The 20,238-nt window shown below is 36.5% G+C and overlaps 1 protein-coding gene across 7 annotated transcripts in view; it reads right to left on the minus strand.

Annotated features, from left to right (window-relative positions):
• Positions 1–20,238, minus strand: part of LOC115220821 (NGFI-A-binding protein 1) — a 256,324-nt gene that overhangs the window by 218,404 nt on the left and 17,682 nt on the right. For 5 of the 7 annotated variants that reach the window (XM_036510547.1, XM_029790990.2, XM_029790995.2 and 2 more), the window contains exon 2: positions 3,460–3,588. The exons of 1 other annotated variant lie outside the window; for it this stretch is intronic. In XM_036510547.1, the coding sequence (XP_036366440.1) occupies positions 3,460–3,569 (110 nt within the window). In that variant the 5' untranslated portion in view covers positions 3,570–3,588. The remainder of the gene's footprint in view (positions 1–3,459; positions 3,589–20,238) is intronic. One more of the 7 variants, XM_029790989.2, reaches the window with a different exon arrangement.

Raw genomic sequence — 20,238 nt, forward strand, 5'->3', positions numbered from 1 at the left:
TGTGTGTGTGTGTGCGTGTTTATTATTAAAGGGTTGTGAGTGAAGCAGGGAGGTGTGTATGTATGCGTGTTGAACATAAAAAGTGGATATACTTCGTGAATGTGTGCGGGGAGCGGGGGGGGGAGAGTCGCTAGTGTGCATGAATGAACATGCGGCTGAGAAGTGTGTGTGTGTGTATGAGAGACAGAGAAGATGTGTGTGTGCATGCGTGCGTGTGTGTGTGTGTATATGAGAGACAGAGAGGATGTGTGTGTGCATGCGTGCGTGTGTGTGTGTATGTGTATATGAAAGACAGAGAGGATGTGTGTGTGCATGCGTGCGTGTGTGTGTGTGTATATGAGAGACAGAGAGGATGTGTGTGTGCATGCGTGCGTGTGTGTGTGTGTATGTGTATATGAAAGACAGAGAGGATGTGTGTGTGCATGCGTGCGTGTGTGTGTGTATGTGTATATGAAAGACAGAGAGGATGTGTGTGTGCATGCGTGCGTGTGTGTATGTGTATATGAAAGACAGAGGATGTGTGTGTGCATGCGTGCGTGTGTGTATGTGTATATGAAAGACAGAGGATGTGTGTGTGCATGCGTGCGTGTGTGTATGTGTATATGAAAGACAGAGGATGTGTGTGTGCATGCGTGCGTGTGTGTATGTGTATATGAAAGACAGAGGATGTGTGTGTGCATGCGTGCGTGTGTGTATGTGTATATGAGAGACAGAGAGGATGTGTGTGTGCATGCGTGCGTGTGTGTGTGTATGTGTATATGAAAGACAGAGAGGATGTGTGTGTGCATGCGTGCGTGTGTGTGTGTATGTGTATATGAGAGACAGAGAGGATGTGTGTGTGCATGCGTGCGTGCGTGTATGTGTATATGAGAGACAGAGAGGATGTGTGTGTGCATGCGTGCGTGTGTGTGTGTATGTGTATATGAAAGACAGAGAGGATGTGTGTGTGCATGCGTGCGTGTGTGTATGTGTATATGAAAGACAGAGGATGTGTGTGTGCATGCGTGCGTGTGTTGTATGTGTATATGAAGACAGAGGATGTGTGTGTGCATGCGTGTGTGTGTGTGTATATGAGAGACAGAGGGGATGTGCGTGTGCGTGCGTGCGTGTATGTGTATGTAAACGCTTGGAAGGAGCCAAATACGTTACGAAAGTGAAAGTATAGATGCTGTGGGCACAAGAGAAAGGAATGAAGATGTGAGTGAGAGAGAGAGAGAAAGAAAGAGAGATGGGGGGGGAAGGAGAGAGACTGGAAGTGTAACGTATCCAACCGCACCCCGGCTTTTTTTCTATCATTCTTTCTTTCTTTTTTTTTCTTTTCAGAGAGTATGTTGCTGCAGTTAGTTCGTAATCGTATGATATGTGTGTATGTAGGAGTATTTTTAGTGAAAGAATTGGGGGGGGGGAAATTATATCAACGTAGATAGATACAAGACTTAACACTAACAGTGCTGTTTATAGACATGCATGACAGACACAAGAAGGGAGGGGAAAAAAATACGGGTCGTCATAAGAAATAAATAAGACAGGTTATACGACAGGTATTACAACATTTTTTTTTTTTTTTGTAATGTTTATGTGTTGTTATAAATGCTTGTATTTTAATCTGTGCAACTGGCATTAAAACCTGGGCAAATACGGTTACACCAAGACAGCAGACACTAGCTAAACATAAGCATCCACAATTATATATATATATATATATATACACATACATACAAACACACATACACGTACATATAAACACAAGCATATTTTCATACATATTCTTAACTATACACATACAAACACGATACACAACAAATATCTCGCATATATATATATAATATATATATATATAATATATATATAGGTATATATATATATATATATAGGTATATATATATAGGTATATATATATAGGTATATATATGGTTGCATATAATCGACACATGGACACACATGCAGGTTGATATTACATATACATACATAAATGCGTGCACGTATCATTATCAAATATTTATACAGGTACAAATATGCACATACACATATAATCAAAGACACATACGCACACAAACAAATATATAAACATACATACATACAGCAACATATATATATGTATATATACATATATACGTAAACATACATACTAAGACATATATACACCTGGTGCCAAGTGGATAAAATCTCCGTCGTCCAGGAATCAGACGCAAAAATAAGTAAGTATATACTATGAGGATGTTTATAATAGTTAGATGAGAAGGTACCTTCTATGTACCTGGAACTTCTCTACAGTAACAAACACGAGTTAGGAAGATTTTGGAATATCGGCCAACTAAAAACTATACATCAAAATGCCTGGGAAAACTCAAGACAGGACATGCAAACCAACAATCTAATAGTAACATCTCTTCCACGTGCACCAAAAAAAAAACCCATTTATGAGAGAGAGAGAGTGAGAGAGAGAGAGGGGGGGTTGCGTGTTTCGTTGCGTGTATGCGGTGGCGGTGGTGGGTCATTTATTGCAAGCGAAAAATAAAACCGCAAAATGTTACTCCGAGCTTCACATTATTATCCGATCCGGCGAAAATCGGGATGTGAAGCAATTTGAGAAAGTTTTCGGCTTGCAATAAAATCTGATACACTATATATTACACTCTATTTTAGTATTGAGTACTGTTTTCTTTTTTTATTCTACTCATACGCATTTATATGTTTGATACATACACACACATTTCAATACATATACGTGTGTGTGTATACATATATACATATATATATACTTATACATACATATATATATGCAATATAGATGTGTGAGTGCACACGGGTGTATTTCTAATTATACATGCACACGATACTTATAAGCATACAAACATACTTATATGTGAATTTACATAAAGAGTAGATATTTCAACACATAAACTTACACACACACACACACACATACATAAAAACACACAAACACGCAATAAAAATGAAGGTTATCTGAGGTGTTTTTGCTAGTTGAAAATCATTACCCTTAACCACCTGATATGGCTGGCCTTGTGCCAAAATTTGAAATAATTATTAATATTATTATTATTATTATTATTATTATATTATTATTATTATTGAAAGTGGCTTGGATGTTCTGCTAAAGGCCGGCTTTCCGAGCCCTCTCAAAGTTGGAAAATCTAGCCCTTCCTTTGTGAGAACTGGAAGTAAATTTTTTTTCAAAATGAATATTCTACTCCACAATTTTACAACAATTCTTGTATTTACATCTAGCGTTTGCATCCTTTTTAAAATAAACACACCACACCAAACCAAACCATACCACACATACATACATGAATGTAAAAACAAAGACATCACTGGATGCAATACTATATACAGATATATATATATATATATACACACACACACACATACATACATACATACGGACACACACACACGCACAGACACATAGAAACATATGTAGACAGGTGCACGCACCTATGTCGCCCATACATCTTTTCAGCATATCTTGAATCTGTGTCTTTAGAGTCTCTTCTGGCAAAAATCCTTTCTCTTTTTTTAACCCCTTTCTGATCAGTGGCCTTCATGGCCTTGTTTCGATGATTTCTAATGGAAAAAAACAAATGGAAACAAAAAGAAAACCATTGGCAGTTGCAAAATTATTGTTTTCTTTTCGTATATGGTTATATATTAAATTAAGTATATACATATATATATGCGTATATATATATATATATATATATATGGATAAATAGATATATAGATAATATTCATATATATATATATATATATATATCTGTATATTATGTTCATATATTATATACACACACACATATAAATATAATATTTGTATATATATCTGTATATTATGCTTATATATATTATACATATATATATTTGTAATATATATATGTCCATATATATATTTATTCATATGATCATGTATATTTATATGTATATAATGAGCATATATGTATATGTACTTATATATATATCATGTGTACATACATACATATATATGTATATGTTTGTGTGTGTCTGCATGTGCAAATGTTATTACATAAAACATGTTTATCATCATTATTATCAGCATCATCATCATTATTATTATCATTATTATTATTATTACTGTAAACATATATGTGTGTGCATTTACCTATCATCTCATAACAAGAATACAGTTTTTCTTCTCTTTTTACTGTAGGGGTTTGATCAAGATATGGATATGTGATTGCCAAGAAAGCAGCATTCTTATAAAGTGGTCTTTCAACAATGTCATTGGAATGAGGCAAAATATTTTAATCTTATACAACATATATATATAGTAACTGGTCAGCCTGTCACATGATTTACCTAATAACATTAACATACAATAAATGTGAGTACCTGAACGTCTGTGTCTCTGTATCTATCTATATATATATATATATATATATATATATAACACACACACAGATGTACATATTCACATATATATATTTACATACTTATATTACATATACACACCTGACTTGCATACATGAGCATATATATATATATATATATATAAATATATATATATATGTATGTGTACTAGCAGTATAGCCCGGCGTTGCTTGGGTTTGTTTCGATCCTTTAGAATTGGAATTCTTGAAAAGTAAAAATTTTGCATTATGTAGCTTGCTATACTCTTTAAGTGAACATTTTCCTGGTTGAAATACACTGAAAAATGGCGACACAGCAGTAAAAAAATCGTTAAAAAATAAGGATTTTCATAGAAAAAAAAGCATCTTTTTGATGTAAATAATTTTTGGTCTTAACATGGTCCGATTTGAATTTTATCTTCTACAGAATGAAGAGCAAGCCTTTTTCTATCATACTCTCAAATTTGGTCAACTTGCACCGCAAGGTCTCGGAGCAAATAGTCTTAGTTGAAGGATACCAAACCTGCCACACACACACAGACAACTTCAGCTTTATATATATAGATGTATGTATATATGCTCAGGCACTCAACTGTGAGCCCACAGTGTCTTATAGCAGAAACAGCTATAAGCTAATGAAGTTCATATGATAAATGTTTATTCCTTTATCACCTCAATTTCATATGTACACACACACAGACACATTTGTGCACCTAAGTGTGTATAAAGACATGTATACATATGGAATTATGTTTATTTTAAGATTTTATTCTAAAGGAAGTTGAAGAATAATATACACACACAAACACACACGCGTGTATTTGTAGGTGTGTATTTATATTCGTTCCGTGTTATTATTAAGTGGAGTATGTGTAACACGAAGCAAATATAAATACACACAAATGGCACAAAACCAGCTATTTCAGGGGGAGGCACAGGTCACTTACATCAACCCAAATACTAAGCAGGTACTTATTTTATTGACCCCAAAAGGATGAAAAGCTAAGTCGGCCTCAATGGAATTTTAACTCAGAATGTAAAGAAGGACGAAATGCTGCTAAGCAATTTTCCTGGCATGCTAAGGGTGCAGCCAACTTGCCAGCTCTGTGTGTGTATTTATGTTGAAAGCATGACTTAGATTAGAGTGTTGACATCGTGATCATAATTTCTTCAGTGTCGTTCACAGACCAGGCAGCCCATTGTGTCACAGAGCAAGGAACTTCATTTCATGTTCACCAGTCTATTCATAAAAAAATGAGAATTGGCAGCAGCAAGGAGTTAAACTGACAAGAGACTAGCATCCCAGCCAGGGGTAATGACTTATTCATTTTTGCTTAAAGCCTTAGATACCGTGAAAAATCCTGAACTTGTGAAGTGTTGAGACAAACCAGACGCATACAGACATATACGCATATGTAGACACACACACACACAAACATGATCAACCACACATAGTCAAAGTATTCGATTGGCTTGTTTGCCAGTAGGCTGAGATTTTAGTGTGGTGAGGACAACTCCCTCAAAGTGCTGGATGTTAAAACCCCCGAAAGTCACAAACAGGTGAGACAACTCACCCCAAATCCCATCACCTGTCTATGACTTTCAGGTGTACTAACATCCAACACATTGAGGGAGTCGTTCCTACCATGCTAAATTGCAGGCCTTCTAATGAACAGGCGAAGCACAGACATTGTGTATATATGGTTGATAATGTTTACAACATCACCACTGCATCAAATTCATATTTGAATATATATATATACTAGCTTAAGTTGACCCGCTCTACGCGCGGGTAAGGGCGTGGTTGTTACTTTCTGTTGCTTCGGGATTTTTTGCCCAAGTAACCACAGCTTTTGAGATAGGGATTTCTAATCTAGCCCACTCACATCCTCACCTCATTTTACATGTCCCCGTAAATTTTGGAGTCAATCCGACGCGATCTAGTGGCCTTTAATCCGTTCTCTATGCCAAAACCAGACAAACAAACTTTTCGCATTTCAGAATTATAATATAGATTTTATATATATATATATATATATATATATATATAATATATATATATATATACACATATATACACACACACATATATATATATACATATATATATATACATACATACATACATACATACACTGAAATTGGTTAAAAAGTGATGATGGTCAATGGCTAGAAGAATACTGAGTGAAGCCTAGTAACCAGTTGATCTAGCAAGTGGGGCCTCTTCTCAATGAAGAGTTCACTGCACTTTAATGTGGTTGATCCCATAAGCTGCTTGTGTCTAGTCTGTGGTGCATTCAGCTAGTAGCTCTTGTATCTTCAAGTTGTTTGCAAATAATATATACACACACACACACACACACCACATATATATATATATTTATTCACACACACACACGTGTACACACAAACGTTTGTATGGACACACACATGCTAATGCTGGTTGGCAATATTTCAGATCAGGAGATTCTTTGAACACCTGGAGATGTCGGAGCATACACCAATTTGGGTTTGTATATATATATATTAAATATATATTTTATATATATATATATATATATAATTTTTATATTCACAGCTGGGCTTTCTCTCATTTGTATCAGCTAAGTCAACATTTGCTGCCTGTCTTGTCTACCTGAAACCCTCCCATCTCTCTCTATCAACCCTTTCTCTTCGCTGTGCCATGCCACCTGTGAAATGAGAAAAATCGTTAGATAAGTTCATACCCTCTTCTTTACCATTAACCTGTATTCAACTGCTTCTCCCTCCCTCCTTCCTTTGACGATGCTTTAGAAAACAAATAATTGCATCAGATCTTCTCCTCTTACTCCGAAGCACTGCAACTCAACTCTCCCCTTTCTCCCTTTTCTTATACCTTTATTGACATCAACCACCTTACCTTCTGTACATACATACATACATATTATATAAACATATATATATATTTTATTGTGGAGGCGCAATGGCCCAGTGGTTAGGGCAGCGGACTCGCGGTCGTAGGATCGCGGTTTCGATCCCCAGACCGGGGCGTTGTGAGTGTTTATTGAGCGAAAACACCTAAAAAGCTCCACGACGCTCTGGCAGGGGGTGGTGGTGATCCCTGCTGTACTCTTTCACCACTCTTCTCCACCTCTTTCTTTTTCCTTCTCGCTATTCTTTTTGGCCTACTCGCTTAGCCAGCGGGGTGGCGCCATTCAAAGGCTAAAACAATGCGAACGCATTGTGACCAGCGATGTGTAAAAAACATCTGATGGTCTGGTCGGTCACGTGGTCACGTGATATATTTTATTACTTCCATTACTGGTTTCCACTAGAGTATGTGGCCTTGCTGGAGCACTGCCACAAAAATAGATGCAAAGCAATTTTCTGAAGCTCTAACTATTCTGCCACCTCGCTACCTTAAAAGTGAAATGATGCATATATGTACATGTATATCATATATCCAAAATCATACAAATATACACACATTTAGATATGTACACACAAAAACACACACATAGCTACATACACATACATACATAGCTACACACAGACACACATAATTTTAATATTATACAGCCTGAAAGTAATCATATTTAACAATTTGTAGGCTCTCTAGAGAGCACATCCCTAATATAGATCAGCTGCATATAAAGCAGTCATGACTAAGGCTACCACTGTGGTGGCTAACCTAATTTGCATAGTTGCACTTTTTTGAAGGCTTGTCATTAATTAAAACAATATCTATTTATGCACAATACAGTATAAATTAGATGCAGTGAATAAAATTTAAATTTAGTAAAACCTTACTGTGGTTTAATAAGACATCAAACATCCGTTTTATACACCTGTTGTGTAGAAGAGAGGAGTCCCCTGACAGACAGTTTTATGGTCTGTTGACCCCTCATCAGACATATATTGGCCCCTCAATAAATAGCATAGAGTTGCTTATATATATATATATATATATATATATATATATAAGGGAGAGTTTACGAAAAAAACAAGACGAAGACAGGTGGTGTACAAAACAAACAGATGTATTAGTATAACGCTCAGGAATAGAAAAAGTCTTTTACGTTTCAAGCCTACGCTCTTCTACAGAAAGGGACACAGAAAAAACAAGGAGAGACGGTAAATGAAAGATGGAAGATGGGGTATATGAGAATTTATTAATCACAATTGTTTTGACACATCTAGCATTGATCCCTAGCTGAGGAGCATATATATATAGGTAAAGATAAATATGGTAGGTCTATGGGGTTACCCTGGGTTTCATATCCCTAAAGCACATCTTTACAGCATTTCTTCAGACTCTAGGCCTATGACCTCTCTAGGAAATGGAGGAAGAAAATACTTTGTGACTCTATGTCAACAATGGAACATTGTCTCCTATTGGCCGCTACTCATAATTGAACCTACTATTGTGTGGATCCCAGGACACCAACAGGCATTTCCTGAAGTACAAGCAAGGTCCAAAGACTTCTGTCCTGGAGTTAAGGATATTCTTTGGGTTGAGGGAGTGCTTTAATATCCTTTAATATATAAATGCATGCATACATACATAGAACCATACAGACACACATACAAGTAGAGGTATGCACATACATATGCATACACTCACATATGTTGATATGATGAAAAATTCTGGTTTGATTGTTGTTAGTCCATAATTATGAAAGAACTTAACCCTTTAGTGTTCAGATTATTCAATCAAACATAATGCTTATTGATTCCCATTGATTTGAATTAATCATGCATTATCTCATATCTTCAAGATCTTGATGGTGTAATTACTTAATGTAGAATAACATTGTAGGGTAGGTGTGAGAGCCTGGATCTGGTCAGTTTGAACATAAAACAGATTAAATATTTTGGCCAGATATGGCCAGTTTAAATACTAAAGGGTTAATGCTGAATACAGAATATTTCATAAACGGGTCTATTTGTGTTCTTGCAGCATGGTCCCTGTTGTTTCAGTAAAGTAACAGTTTATTAAGCTTCATCAGAGAAGTTGCCATTTCAGTAGCTGTGAAACTGCATCAATTCATATTGTTTTTGTTATAGAAGAAGGAGCTGGGGAGGAAATGATACAAAAGTGTGTTGATGGAATGAAACAGCAAAGAAGAAAGTGAGTGGTAAATAAGGAAGAGAGGGAGGGAAGTTGAGGAGTGAGTGGGGAAGGAAATAAGAATGAATAAGAAGGAGCTAAAGATAGGGTAGCTGGAGCAGTTGGGTGGAGAGCAAAAGAAGCGACAGGGTGGAGAAGGGCAGGAGAAGTGGGGTGGCTATGGAGGCAAAGTCTGGATGGAATACAAAGGTCAACATTTTGATAAATAAAGCTAAGAGTAAGGAGTGACTAGTAACGAAGAAGTACTACAGTGAAATTTGACCCAAATATAACTTAGTTATATGCAGAATGTAAACTAGTCAGAATTACTCAAGAGATGATGATGGTGGTGGTGGTAATTATATTCTTAGGAACAATATACATTTTTACATACCTTATACAGTGATCAGAGACATATGCTAACATATTTATATATAAGGGAATTCAAAATTATGGAATGTCTTTATAATGTACATATATATATAATTATCTATATACATGTCCACACACACACACACACACACACACACATATATATATATATATATATATAGTTAATCCAAACAAGAAAACAAAAAGACAACAACGCAAGGACGTGGAACAAATAAAGTATTATTGGACGCTCAGGAAAGAAGGGAAGAAGGAAGGTTTGACGTTTCGAGCGGAGCTCTTCGTCGGAAACATAGGAGAAGAATAGATCCCGAGAAGGGAAGACAGGGGAAAAAAATCGCTAGTGATACAGACGAGGTCACATATATATATGTATAATTATTATTTGAGGGAATAAAATCCAGACTTACAAGGAAAAAGAATTCAATTTAGAAATGCTAAATCAAATTCCATACAATATAATATATATAAAATATTAGAAAAAAAACCACCTTTTATCAATTCAAAATGAATAATTACACCATCTATTATATGTAATTTTCTAGATGGTGTAATTTGATTATTCATTTTGAATTGATAAAAGGTGGGTTTTTTTCTAATATTTTATAAATATATATATATATATATATATATATATATAAATGGCCGTAGGTCTTAATCACTTTTACCTTTACATCCATTTTCCCAAGCCAGGATGGGTTAGACAAATATATTATTGAGACAATACTTAACAGCTGGATATCCTCCCCATTGCTAATCCTTAAAAGTTTGTCAAAAAAGAGTATATTTTATTCTGCAAGTCTCTAGACAGTACAAAACAGTCTGACGGTCTGTTGACAAGGCACAAGGCAAATGACTGCAATGTCACAGCTTGTAACTGAGTAGGTTTAGGAAAAGCATATATGTAATATGTATGTATTTTGGGAGGATCATTATGCTAATGAAAACATATATACACCCGCCCATATATATATATATATATCATGATATTGGTATCATGTGATCCACCGGACTATCGGATAAGGTTATACATTGCTAGTCACAATGTGCTTTGCAGTGCTTTTGAACGATGCTGTCATACTGGCTAGATGACCAGGTCACCAACGTTCCTCTGATCAGAAGGATATGCTGTCACAAGGTTTTATATATATATATATATATATATATATATATATACATATAGGTATGTGTGTATGTATGTAAATATAAATGTTTGTGGCTGGCTGTGTGGTACAAAGTTTACTGCCCAACCAAATGGCTCCAGGTTCAGTCCTGCTGCGTAGCACCTTGGGCAAATGTCTTCTACTGTACCTGTGGGCCAACAAAAAGCCTTGTGAGTGGATCAGGTAGATGGAAACTGAAAGAAGCCCGTGGTATATATATATATATATATATATATATATTTGTGTCTGTTTGTCCCCCCACCATCACTTAACAACCAATGTTGGTGTGTTCATGTCCCCGTACCTTAGCGGTTCAGCAATAGAGACCGATAAAATAAGTACTAGGCTTACAAAGAATAAGTCCTGGGATTGATTTGTTCGACTAAAGGCAGTGCTCCAGCATGACCACAGTCAAATGACTGAAACAAATAAAAGAATAAAATATATAGGAAGGGCATCCAGCTGTAAGAAACTTTGCCAGATCACATTGGAGCCTGGTGCAGCCTTCTGGCCCGCCAGCCCTCAGTCAAACTGTCCAACCCATGCCAGCATGGAAAGCGGACGTTAAACGATGATGATGATAATGATGATATATATATATATTTATATATGTCAGTCCAACCAATGTCTTATGAATAAACAGTGAGTGCTTTCACAATCACATGATTTCGATGCTGATCTTCTGACGAAGCACTGAACATCTGGTGCCTTTCCTTCGTCCGACCGTTTTGGCTACCTCTAACATCACACAGGAATGTGGTATACCCATCCCAAAACTGAAATACAAACGGTAAGTATAAACATGCATATTTGTGTGCATTAATACATTTATTCAGATTGGTATTCTCTGTATGCTGCAACATGGGCAGTGTCTCAGGCTGTTGAGAATGTTATATTTGGTAGAGCAATTCCTTGGTCTTTGAGTCAACAAAACATGACAGACCTCTGATTTTTTTTTTTTTTTTCCTGTCCCTGGCCATAAAGAAGTACATGTGTTGGGTAAGCTTTCTCTCTTCTAATCTTTATCATAAATTCCCTTGTAACAGTAGTTCCGAACATTTTCAGGCTGCCGCCCCCTTGGCACCCAGGCCACATTCCTAGCGCCCCATTACCCTACCCACCACAAATATGGACCACTTTCTGCAGCAAATTCAAAACAACTGTATTTCACAAATAAAACATAAAACTCATTAACCTATTAGTGTTTTTATTTTACATCACCCCATTTTAGCCACCCTGTTTTCATCCCACTTTTCTTCAACCCCCCCCCCCCACACCACACACACAAAGGGGCAGTACTGCCCACTTTGGGAACTATTGCTTTAGAATACTATCATGTGGGATGAGTTTCATCCTTGGCAACACTGCACTGGATAAGCAGTATTTCCTCAAAAGTAAGTGGCTTCATTTCAGCAACTGTATGCAGGTACCTCGGGTCAAAGCCATGCGTGTGTTTCGTCTGTTGCAATGCATTATACTTGATGCAATATTGTCAAGGAAAAAGCAACACAGCCAGGGCTGTGGAGTTGGGGTCGGAAACAATTAAAAGGAAGCTGGAATCAGAGTCGGTAAAACTATACCGACTCCGACTCACAATATCTTTGTTCTTTAATATAAACCAGTTATAAAATACAGGCTTAGTCAAAGTACAGGTGTGTTCATAGGCTTTATGAGATATGTAGACCACAATCATTTAATTACATAAAGAGTCGGAGTCAGAGGTGCCAATAGTACAGGAGGTGGAGTCAAAGATTTTTGTTTTGACTCCACAGTCCTGAACACAACTTGGCATGATATTCATTAAAGAATGTTATGATATTCGTGTGTGCTTTGGTGGACTTAATCAGCTGTGAGAGAAAATGCACAATAGCCAGAATAAGGGCAGGCAGGAAAAGCTAGCAACGAGAGAATACTCTCTTTGAGTGAATGGAAGAGTATGAAGTGCACTGTTGCATAGCTGTGGAATAGGGACACATAATGCACAGCATGTGTGAAGTTTATGAAGGAATGAAGCAAGCTTGCTGGGCTGCATGTGTGTAAAGTTAGCAAGTGTCGAGGACACGGGACTGATGAGCCAAGAGAGAAGACTTAAGTAGCTGAAGAGTCATAATGTGCAACGACAAAGGATGAGTTGGTGTGGATGTGTGATGCACATGGAGGATGATTGAAGTGCCAGGATGACCAAGTGGAAGGAAAATATGATGGAGGAAGAGGAAGACATGGACAGAAGTGATAAAAGCTGTTTTCATGATGTTTAAACTTCACCAAAAAGACAGTAAAAGAATACAACAAACATAATATAAAATGAAATTTTATTTATACATAAGGTAAAGGATAAGATCCCTCCCCCTTTGATTGCACCTAGAAAGTTCTCCTCTGAGGCAAAAGTCCGGGTAAGGTTGTTTATGGAAGGCCAGCAGTCACCCCTGCACACCAGCAGTATCTTTCCATGCCACCGATTTTATCCAAAGGAAAAGCAAAGGGGCCGATACAACTTGGCACCAGTGACATCGCAACTCATTTCTGCAGCTGAGTGAACTGGAGCCACGTGAAATAAAGTGTCTTGCTCAAGAACACAACATACAACCCAGTCTAGTAATTGAACTCACGACCTCTTGATTGTGAGCCCGACACTCTAACTGCTGAGCCATGTACCTTCACACATACACACACATATATATATATATACATATACACACAAACACATACTTTACATACATTTTTTTTCATTGGTTGTTGATACCTTGGAAAGATTACCTTAGCCGTAGCTGCCCCAAGCACAATTTCAAAGTAAACAATTCTCACTAGAAAACTATGCACAAAACAGAAGCTGATATGTAACCTGATACCACCAGACCATTTATACCTCAGCATGTGGAACAGCTTTTTCCCTTTCACCTCCAGTACCTGATGTCACAAAAAAAAATTTCAAACTTTACAGGTCAACAACCACCAGACACCACCACCAAACTGTCTCTGCTAACACATGGAAACATGCATAGAATTATCTGGTTGCTATTTTAACAAACTATTCACATGGTTACAACAGACCATTGAAGGCCCCCCTCGACACTGTTGATATGTATATTTAAGGCGGTGAGCTGGCAGAAATGTTAGCACACCGGGCGAAATGTGTATCTGTATTTCGTCTACCGTTATGTTCTGAGTTCAAATTCCGCTGCGGTCGACTTTGCCTCTCATCCTTTTGGAGTCGATTAAATAAGTACCAGTTATGCACTGGGGTCGATATAATCGACTTAATCCGTTTGTCTGTCCTTGTTTGTCCTCTCTGTGTTTAGCCCCTTGTGGTTAGTAAAGAAATAGGTATGTATATTTATATGCCCATCTGCCATCGAAATTTATCTTCCCCAGTACAAAATTTTAAGTCATATGAAACGAGACAACTACATGTGTTGGATGCTGCTTTCTTTCATTTATTCACCTCCCAGTATAAATAGATGTTTGCAAAACGTGTGAGTGTGTGTGTGTGTGTTCAAATTAATGGTGAGAACAACAACAAAGAAGACACAGTGAAAACAAGGAGAGAGGAGTTTAGCACTGAATGAGAGATCAGGAATACAGATAAGTCTCTGAAATTTCAAGCTCAAGCCTCTTAAATTTAGTTAGAAGGAAAGAATTGGAGAAAGAAAAGAAAATGTGAATGGAAAGAGAGATATGAATTGTTCTACATTGTTATATTTAAAATTGCAGAGTTTTAAGAACCAAGAGTGACGCAGAAGGAAAGAGGTTCCTTTATACATGGACAACAGAGGAAGTAACTGCAGAAATTAAGCATGTTTGAATGCGCATGTATATATTGGGTCATCTTATAAATAGTGAGGTTTTTTAATACTTCTTTTATTTTACAAAATTAAGATAAACAAAGTTCTTTTTTTTATCTAAAATATAGTCTCCTTCATTTTCTACTATACTCTTCTATCTATCTGCAAGGTCCCTCTTCTAAAATTCACTTGCCTGTGATGAAAAACACTCCACCAGTACTGTTCTGACTCTGTCTACAGAATTTGTATTTTTTCTGCCCAAATAATTTTGAAGACTACGGAATAAATGATAATCAGATGGGGCAATGTCCAGCAAATATGATGGGTGGGGCATCGTTTCCCATTCAAACTACTCCAGCCTTTGGAATATCATCCTTACTGTATGTGGCTGAGCATTATCCTGATAGAAAAACACCTTTTGTCTTCAAACCAAAGGTGGTTGTTTTTCTCCTAGCGCAGGTGTCGATAAATGGTTGAATGACCAAATTTGAGCTTCTCTGCTAGTTCCTCAACAGTTACAATGGGATTTTGTTCCACCAGGATGTCCTCATCGAGCTCTACAGATCATCTAGGACAGGCTCGTCTTTTAGGCAGCAGTTTCCCACTCGGAATTTCTGGAACCACTGTTGACATTGGCTTAAGCTTATTGTTTAATCCGCATATACTGCATTAATATTCCTCACACTTTCCGGTGCGTCGTTGCTTTTATTGAACTCATAATCAAAATATGCTGAATATGCTCCTTTGTCACTTCCATTATAGCTTTGAAAAAATAACTGTTAAAATGGAACTGCACTCTTCAAAACTTGCACTAAGAATAAGGACAAGATAAAATTACTACCTGCTTTTGATGTAGGTAGTTTATCCCATCTCTCTCTGACTTTTAGTTCATGCAATTGAAAAAGCTGCATTATTTATGGGATGACTCAATACATGTGTAAGTGGGGTTTTTTTATCATGTTAGTAATTACTAATGTTTAGTTGTGGGTATAGTTATTACAATGTGTGTACAAATACATATTATGCCAGCGTCATGTAAAAAGCACCCAGTACACTCTGTAAAATAGCTGGCACTAGGAGGGGCATCCAACCATTGAAACCATGCCAAAACTGACAACTGGAGCCTAAACAGCTGTCTGGTTGGTCAGCTGCTATCAAACCACCAACCCATGCATGCATGGAAAATGGACATTAAATGATGATTCACAAAATAAGCAATAAAATGCATCTATCTATCTATATATATGTGTATATATATATATATATATATATATAATATATATATATATATATATATATATATAAATGTATATGCATGTTTGTGCACATGAGCATGTATGTGTTAGTTGTGTTCAGAAAGCTAGGGTGTAGCTATATGTGTATAACATTCATATTGTATGCAATTATCTGTGTTATATTTTGAGTATATATGTGTACTGTGATTGTTTAGTTTGTGGATGGGAGTGATATTGAATGTGTGAGTCTCATTGTGTGAGAGTAGAAAGAGTGGTACTGTGTGTGTATATAGTTGGTCAAATGTCTATGCATATCAAGGTCTATGTTTGACTGGATGTATATGTATGTGAGTGTGCAGTGATAGGGTTTGTGCTAAAGGAAATATAGCTGGGCACATTAGGGATGAAAGTTTGAAGACTGAAAGTGAGTTCTTGTTCATGTTGGTGAAAAACTCTGGGGAATTAGTGTAGGGCTACACATGTACAGTCAAGATAGATATCATGTAGATATTTGGTAATGTGGTTAGACAAGTGTTATTCAGTCTGTCTTCAGCATGTTGGAAGTTGCAGAGGGAGGATTTTATGCAGCAAATGAGATTGGTACAGGTGCAGATGAATGAGTTGGTTATACAGAATGGTGGTTAGATCCAATGAGAAGCATGATGTAGGAAAAGAAGGGTAGGTGTTACAATAGGGAGGGTAGGGCAAAAAAGGGATCCTATTTGGGTGTGGGAGGTAGAAAATGAGCTAGGGATGAGTAGGTTATATATGTATATAAAGGAGAAGAGAAATGTCTTTGGGATGATGTCAGAAGTGGTATTGGTATATGTTTGGAAGATACAGAATATGCATAGAATAACATTGGAGGGAATATTGTATATGTGTGGTAGGAGAGAGAGAAAGACAGTTGATAGTTTTTATATATATGTGTGTATGTGTTAGTAAAATCTTAGATATTTTGATATAGTGTGAATAAAAAGTGCATATAATATATAACCAGTATATAGAATTTCGTGTATGCGGTTACATTACAAAAGAAAAATCTGTGAAGAAAACGTATCTTCTTTCATCAAACTTTCTTGTTACTGGTCTCCATAGATACAAAAGCCACAGAGTAAACATCAAAAAAAAAAATAAAAACCCAAGACAGGAGAGTTACTTCTGAAATTATATAAGTAATTATAAAAATAACTCTCCAGTCTTGTTTTTACTATATTAAAATTTGTCATGGGAAAGAATGACAAAGATTGAAGTTTAGACTTACTTTGCTTTTGCACAGTCTGACAAAGGTAAGCAAGCCAAAACTTCAAAGGTACTGTCAACTCTTTCTTTGTAGACATTTTATGGACATGTACTGTACAAAAAGTAATCCTTAAGTTTGATGGTAAATTGTTATATATAAGTTGACATAAAAACAATACAGACACATCACTCCATGATTTATAGATATATGCACATATATTTATATACATACTTATATACACACACACACACATATATATATAGAGAGAGTTTACGAAAAGACGAAGACAGGTGGTGTACAAAACAAACAGATGTATTAGTATAATGCTCAGGAATAGAAAAAGTCTTTTACATTTCGAGCCTATGCTCTTCTACAGAAGGAGACACACACACACACACACATAATTATAAACATATTCTCACACACACATGAATGAGCTGACTGTGCCTTAAGAAAAACCATGGAGCAGGTTTATGAGAAAGCCAGCCAAATACCAGGAGCCAGTTGATCAGTGCATAAGCTGAGGCTTGTGGGCATGCAGCAGCCAATTAAAGTAGGCTGCAAAGCTCTGACGGCACTGGAATTACTAGTGCAGCAAGGAGTGGCCATACATTCCATTGCAGAAGCTGCAAGTATTTCTACTATTAGAGCTGGGTAGAGAGAGTAGGTCCGTACGTTACTGCTGGGATCCAAGCCGGTACTTGATCAGCCTTGACTGTGTTAACTAAACAAGGGGATCTGATATTGAAAGACCCGGGATGGAATCCCTTAAGGCATCAGGAACATCAGCGGTGATCCATGTCACAGCATCTATGAAAAATATAAGGGTTGTCCTGATAGTAATACAAAATGGAGAATTCCTCACCATCATGTGTGAGTCGACTGATTCAGGTCTTAATATAAAATTTGTACCTGTATTCACATTACTTTCGGGATATAATCAAGAGACAGGTGCAGCCATTGCTGATGATGTAGCCAACATCTTCATGGTAGGGTGGAATAAAGTATTCAAACAGTACCAAACAGAGAAATCCATACCTATAGAGATGTACACTTATATAGAAAAGATCCAGCATATAGCAATGTCCATCGATGAATGCCTTAAAGCTACCATTAATTACCGATCCAAACACCCCAACAAAAGGTTACCAGTTCTAGATAAGGATCTTTAGCTAGAAATTATATAGTGGCAAGAAACAGCTTGTCCACCCATATTATATGAAACTTATGGCAAATAAACAGCTGGCACTCCAGAGCTCTGTTTTGTCAACAAATGCAAAAATAAACATCTTGACAGTGGACCAAGGAAAGATTATGGGAAACATATTTCATGTATATGTACAGAATTTCAGCTATCACATACATCTCCCTGGATACAACCAATTAGATCAGATCAGGGTAGACAAATTGCTAGAGAAATGTTTGAAACTATCATCAGCATTCTAATGGAGTGTGCCCCATGTACTGGAGAAAATTCTGGAACAGATTCAAAAGGGAAAAGCTGGGCAAGGAAAATTCCTGGTATGACAAAAACAAATTCCAAGATGTGATGTTCATTGGTGCTAGACCCAGAGGTGAACGAACCTGTAAATTTAGGAAAAGCACTATGTGGCAGAAAACTTAAAATCAAACACAATGGCCCAATGCAAAATGCTGGAAGCAAGAATTCTTTTCTGATACCCAAAAGACCCAACCTAATGCTCGATAACAGACGCTATACAAGCATAAGATGCAAACTTAGCCATGAAGAATAAGTTGAAATGCCTACCACAACAAGAACAATACTTGAATAACATAATTCCAAAAGCAACTATAAACAACCAAAACACACACACACAGATGTTCGGAAGTAATTAAACGAAAACATCGTTAGCTCTCGTTAGATGTAACAAGAGAAAAATCAGTTGAAAACTAAAAAGACCAAGCATTTAAAGGCAAACTGTATACTAGACTTGTGTTATAAAAGATACCTTGAGGACAGAGGAAAACATTGACTGCTTTGAGAAAAGAAAGAAAATGAAATATAGTCAAACAACAACTGATGAATACGTTTATAGGCTTTATTAATTTTGACTCTCTCCAAATATATCAATATATATATATATATAATAACAAATTAATAAATAAAACATATGCATATATACATACATATATGTACGTACCTACATCTACATGTATATATACATGCATATATGGGTACAGGACACCAAACGTCGAACACAATGAGAAACGAAAACATAAACACAAAACCAAGGAAATGGACATTTTTCTTAAACAACGAAAAAATAGAGTACAGGACATACAACACAAGGAAAATTCCCCTTCTTCAGTCGCATCTGTTTCATCTACTCCGCGTATCGAAGGTAAAGGCGAGACACGACTTTGTTGAAACATTCCTTCCCACAAAGGGCAAATTAAATAAAATTTGAGATTTTTTCGCGGAGGGGTAAAAATGGTTACAAAACCAGGACAATAAAGACAGTACAAAATATAAACAGTAAAAGACAGGACATATATATAAATGATGTTATAATGAAAACTTTAAGTCTTGTGAAATACAGCTACCCAGATTTTTGGGACCAAAACTTTAATTTATTTCACCATTTTCTATTTGTTGAAGCCTTACCACATAGCTATCTATCTATATATATAATCGTCACTGTTTTTAACATCCACTTTTCAATAAATATGCTTAGGTCAGGTGGAATTCATTTTCTACAGCTGAATGCCCTTCCTGTCGACAACACTCACTTGTTTCTGAGCAAAGTAATATTTCCATATGACTGGACATGTTTGCATAGATAACTGGAAACAGATTACTGCTTATATGATAATGACACTCTACCATGTAATATCAAGAAAAGGGGGCACAAACAGAAAAGCATGTGTGTGTGCACACAAACACACGTGTGTGCATGTACAAGAGGCTGTTTTCTGTTTCTACCAACCAA

Source organism: Octopus sinensis, linkage group LG17, assembly GCF_006345805.1.
Source record: "Octopus sinensis linkage group LG17, ASM634580v1, whole genome shotgun sequence".
NCBI lineage: Eukaryota > Metazoa > Mollusca > Cephalopoda > Octopoda > Octopodidae > Octopus > Octopus sinensis.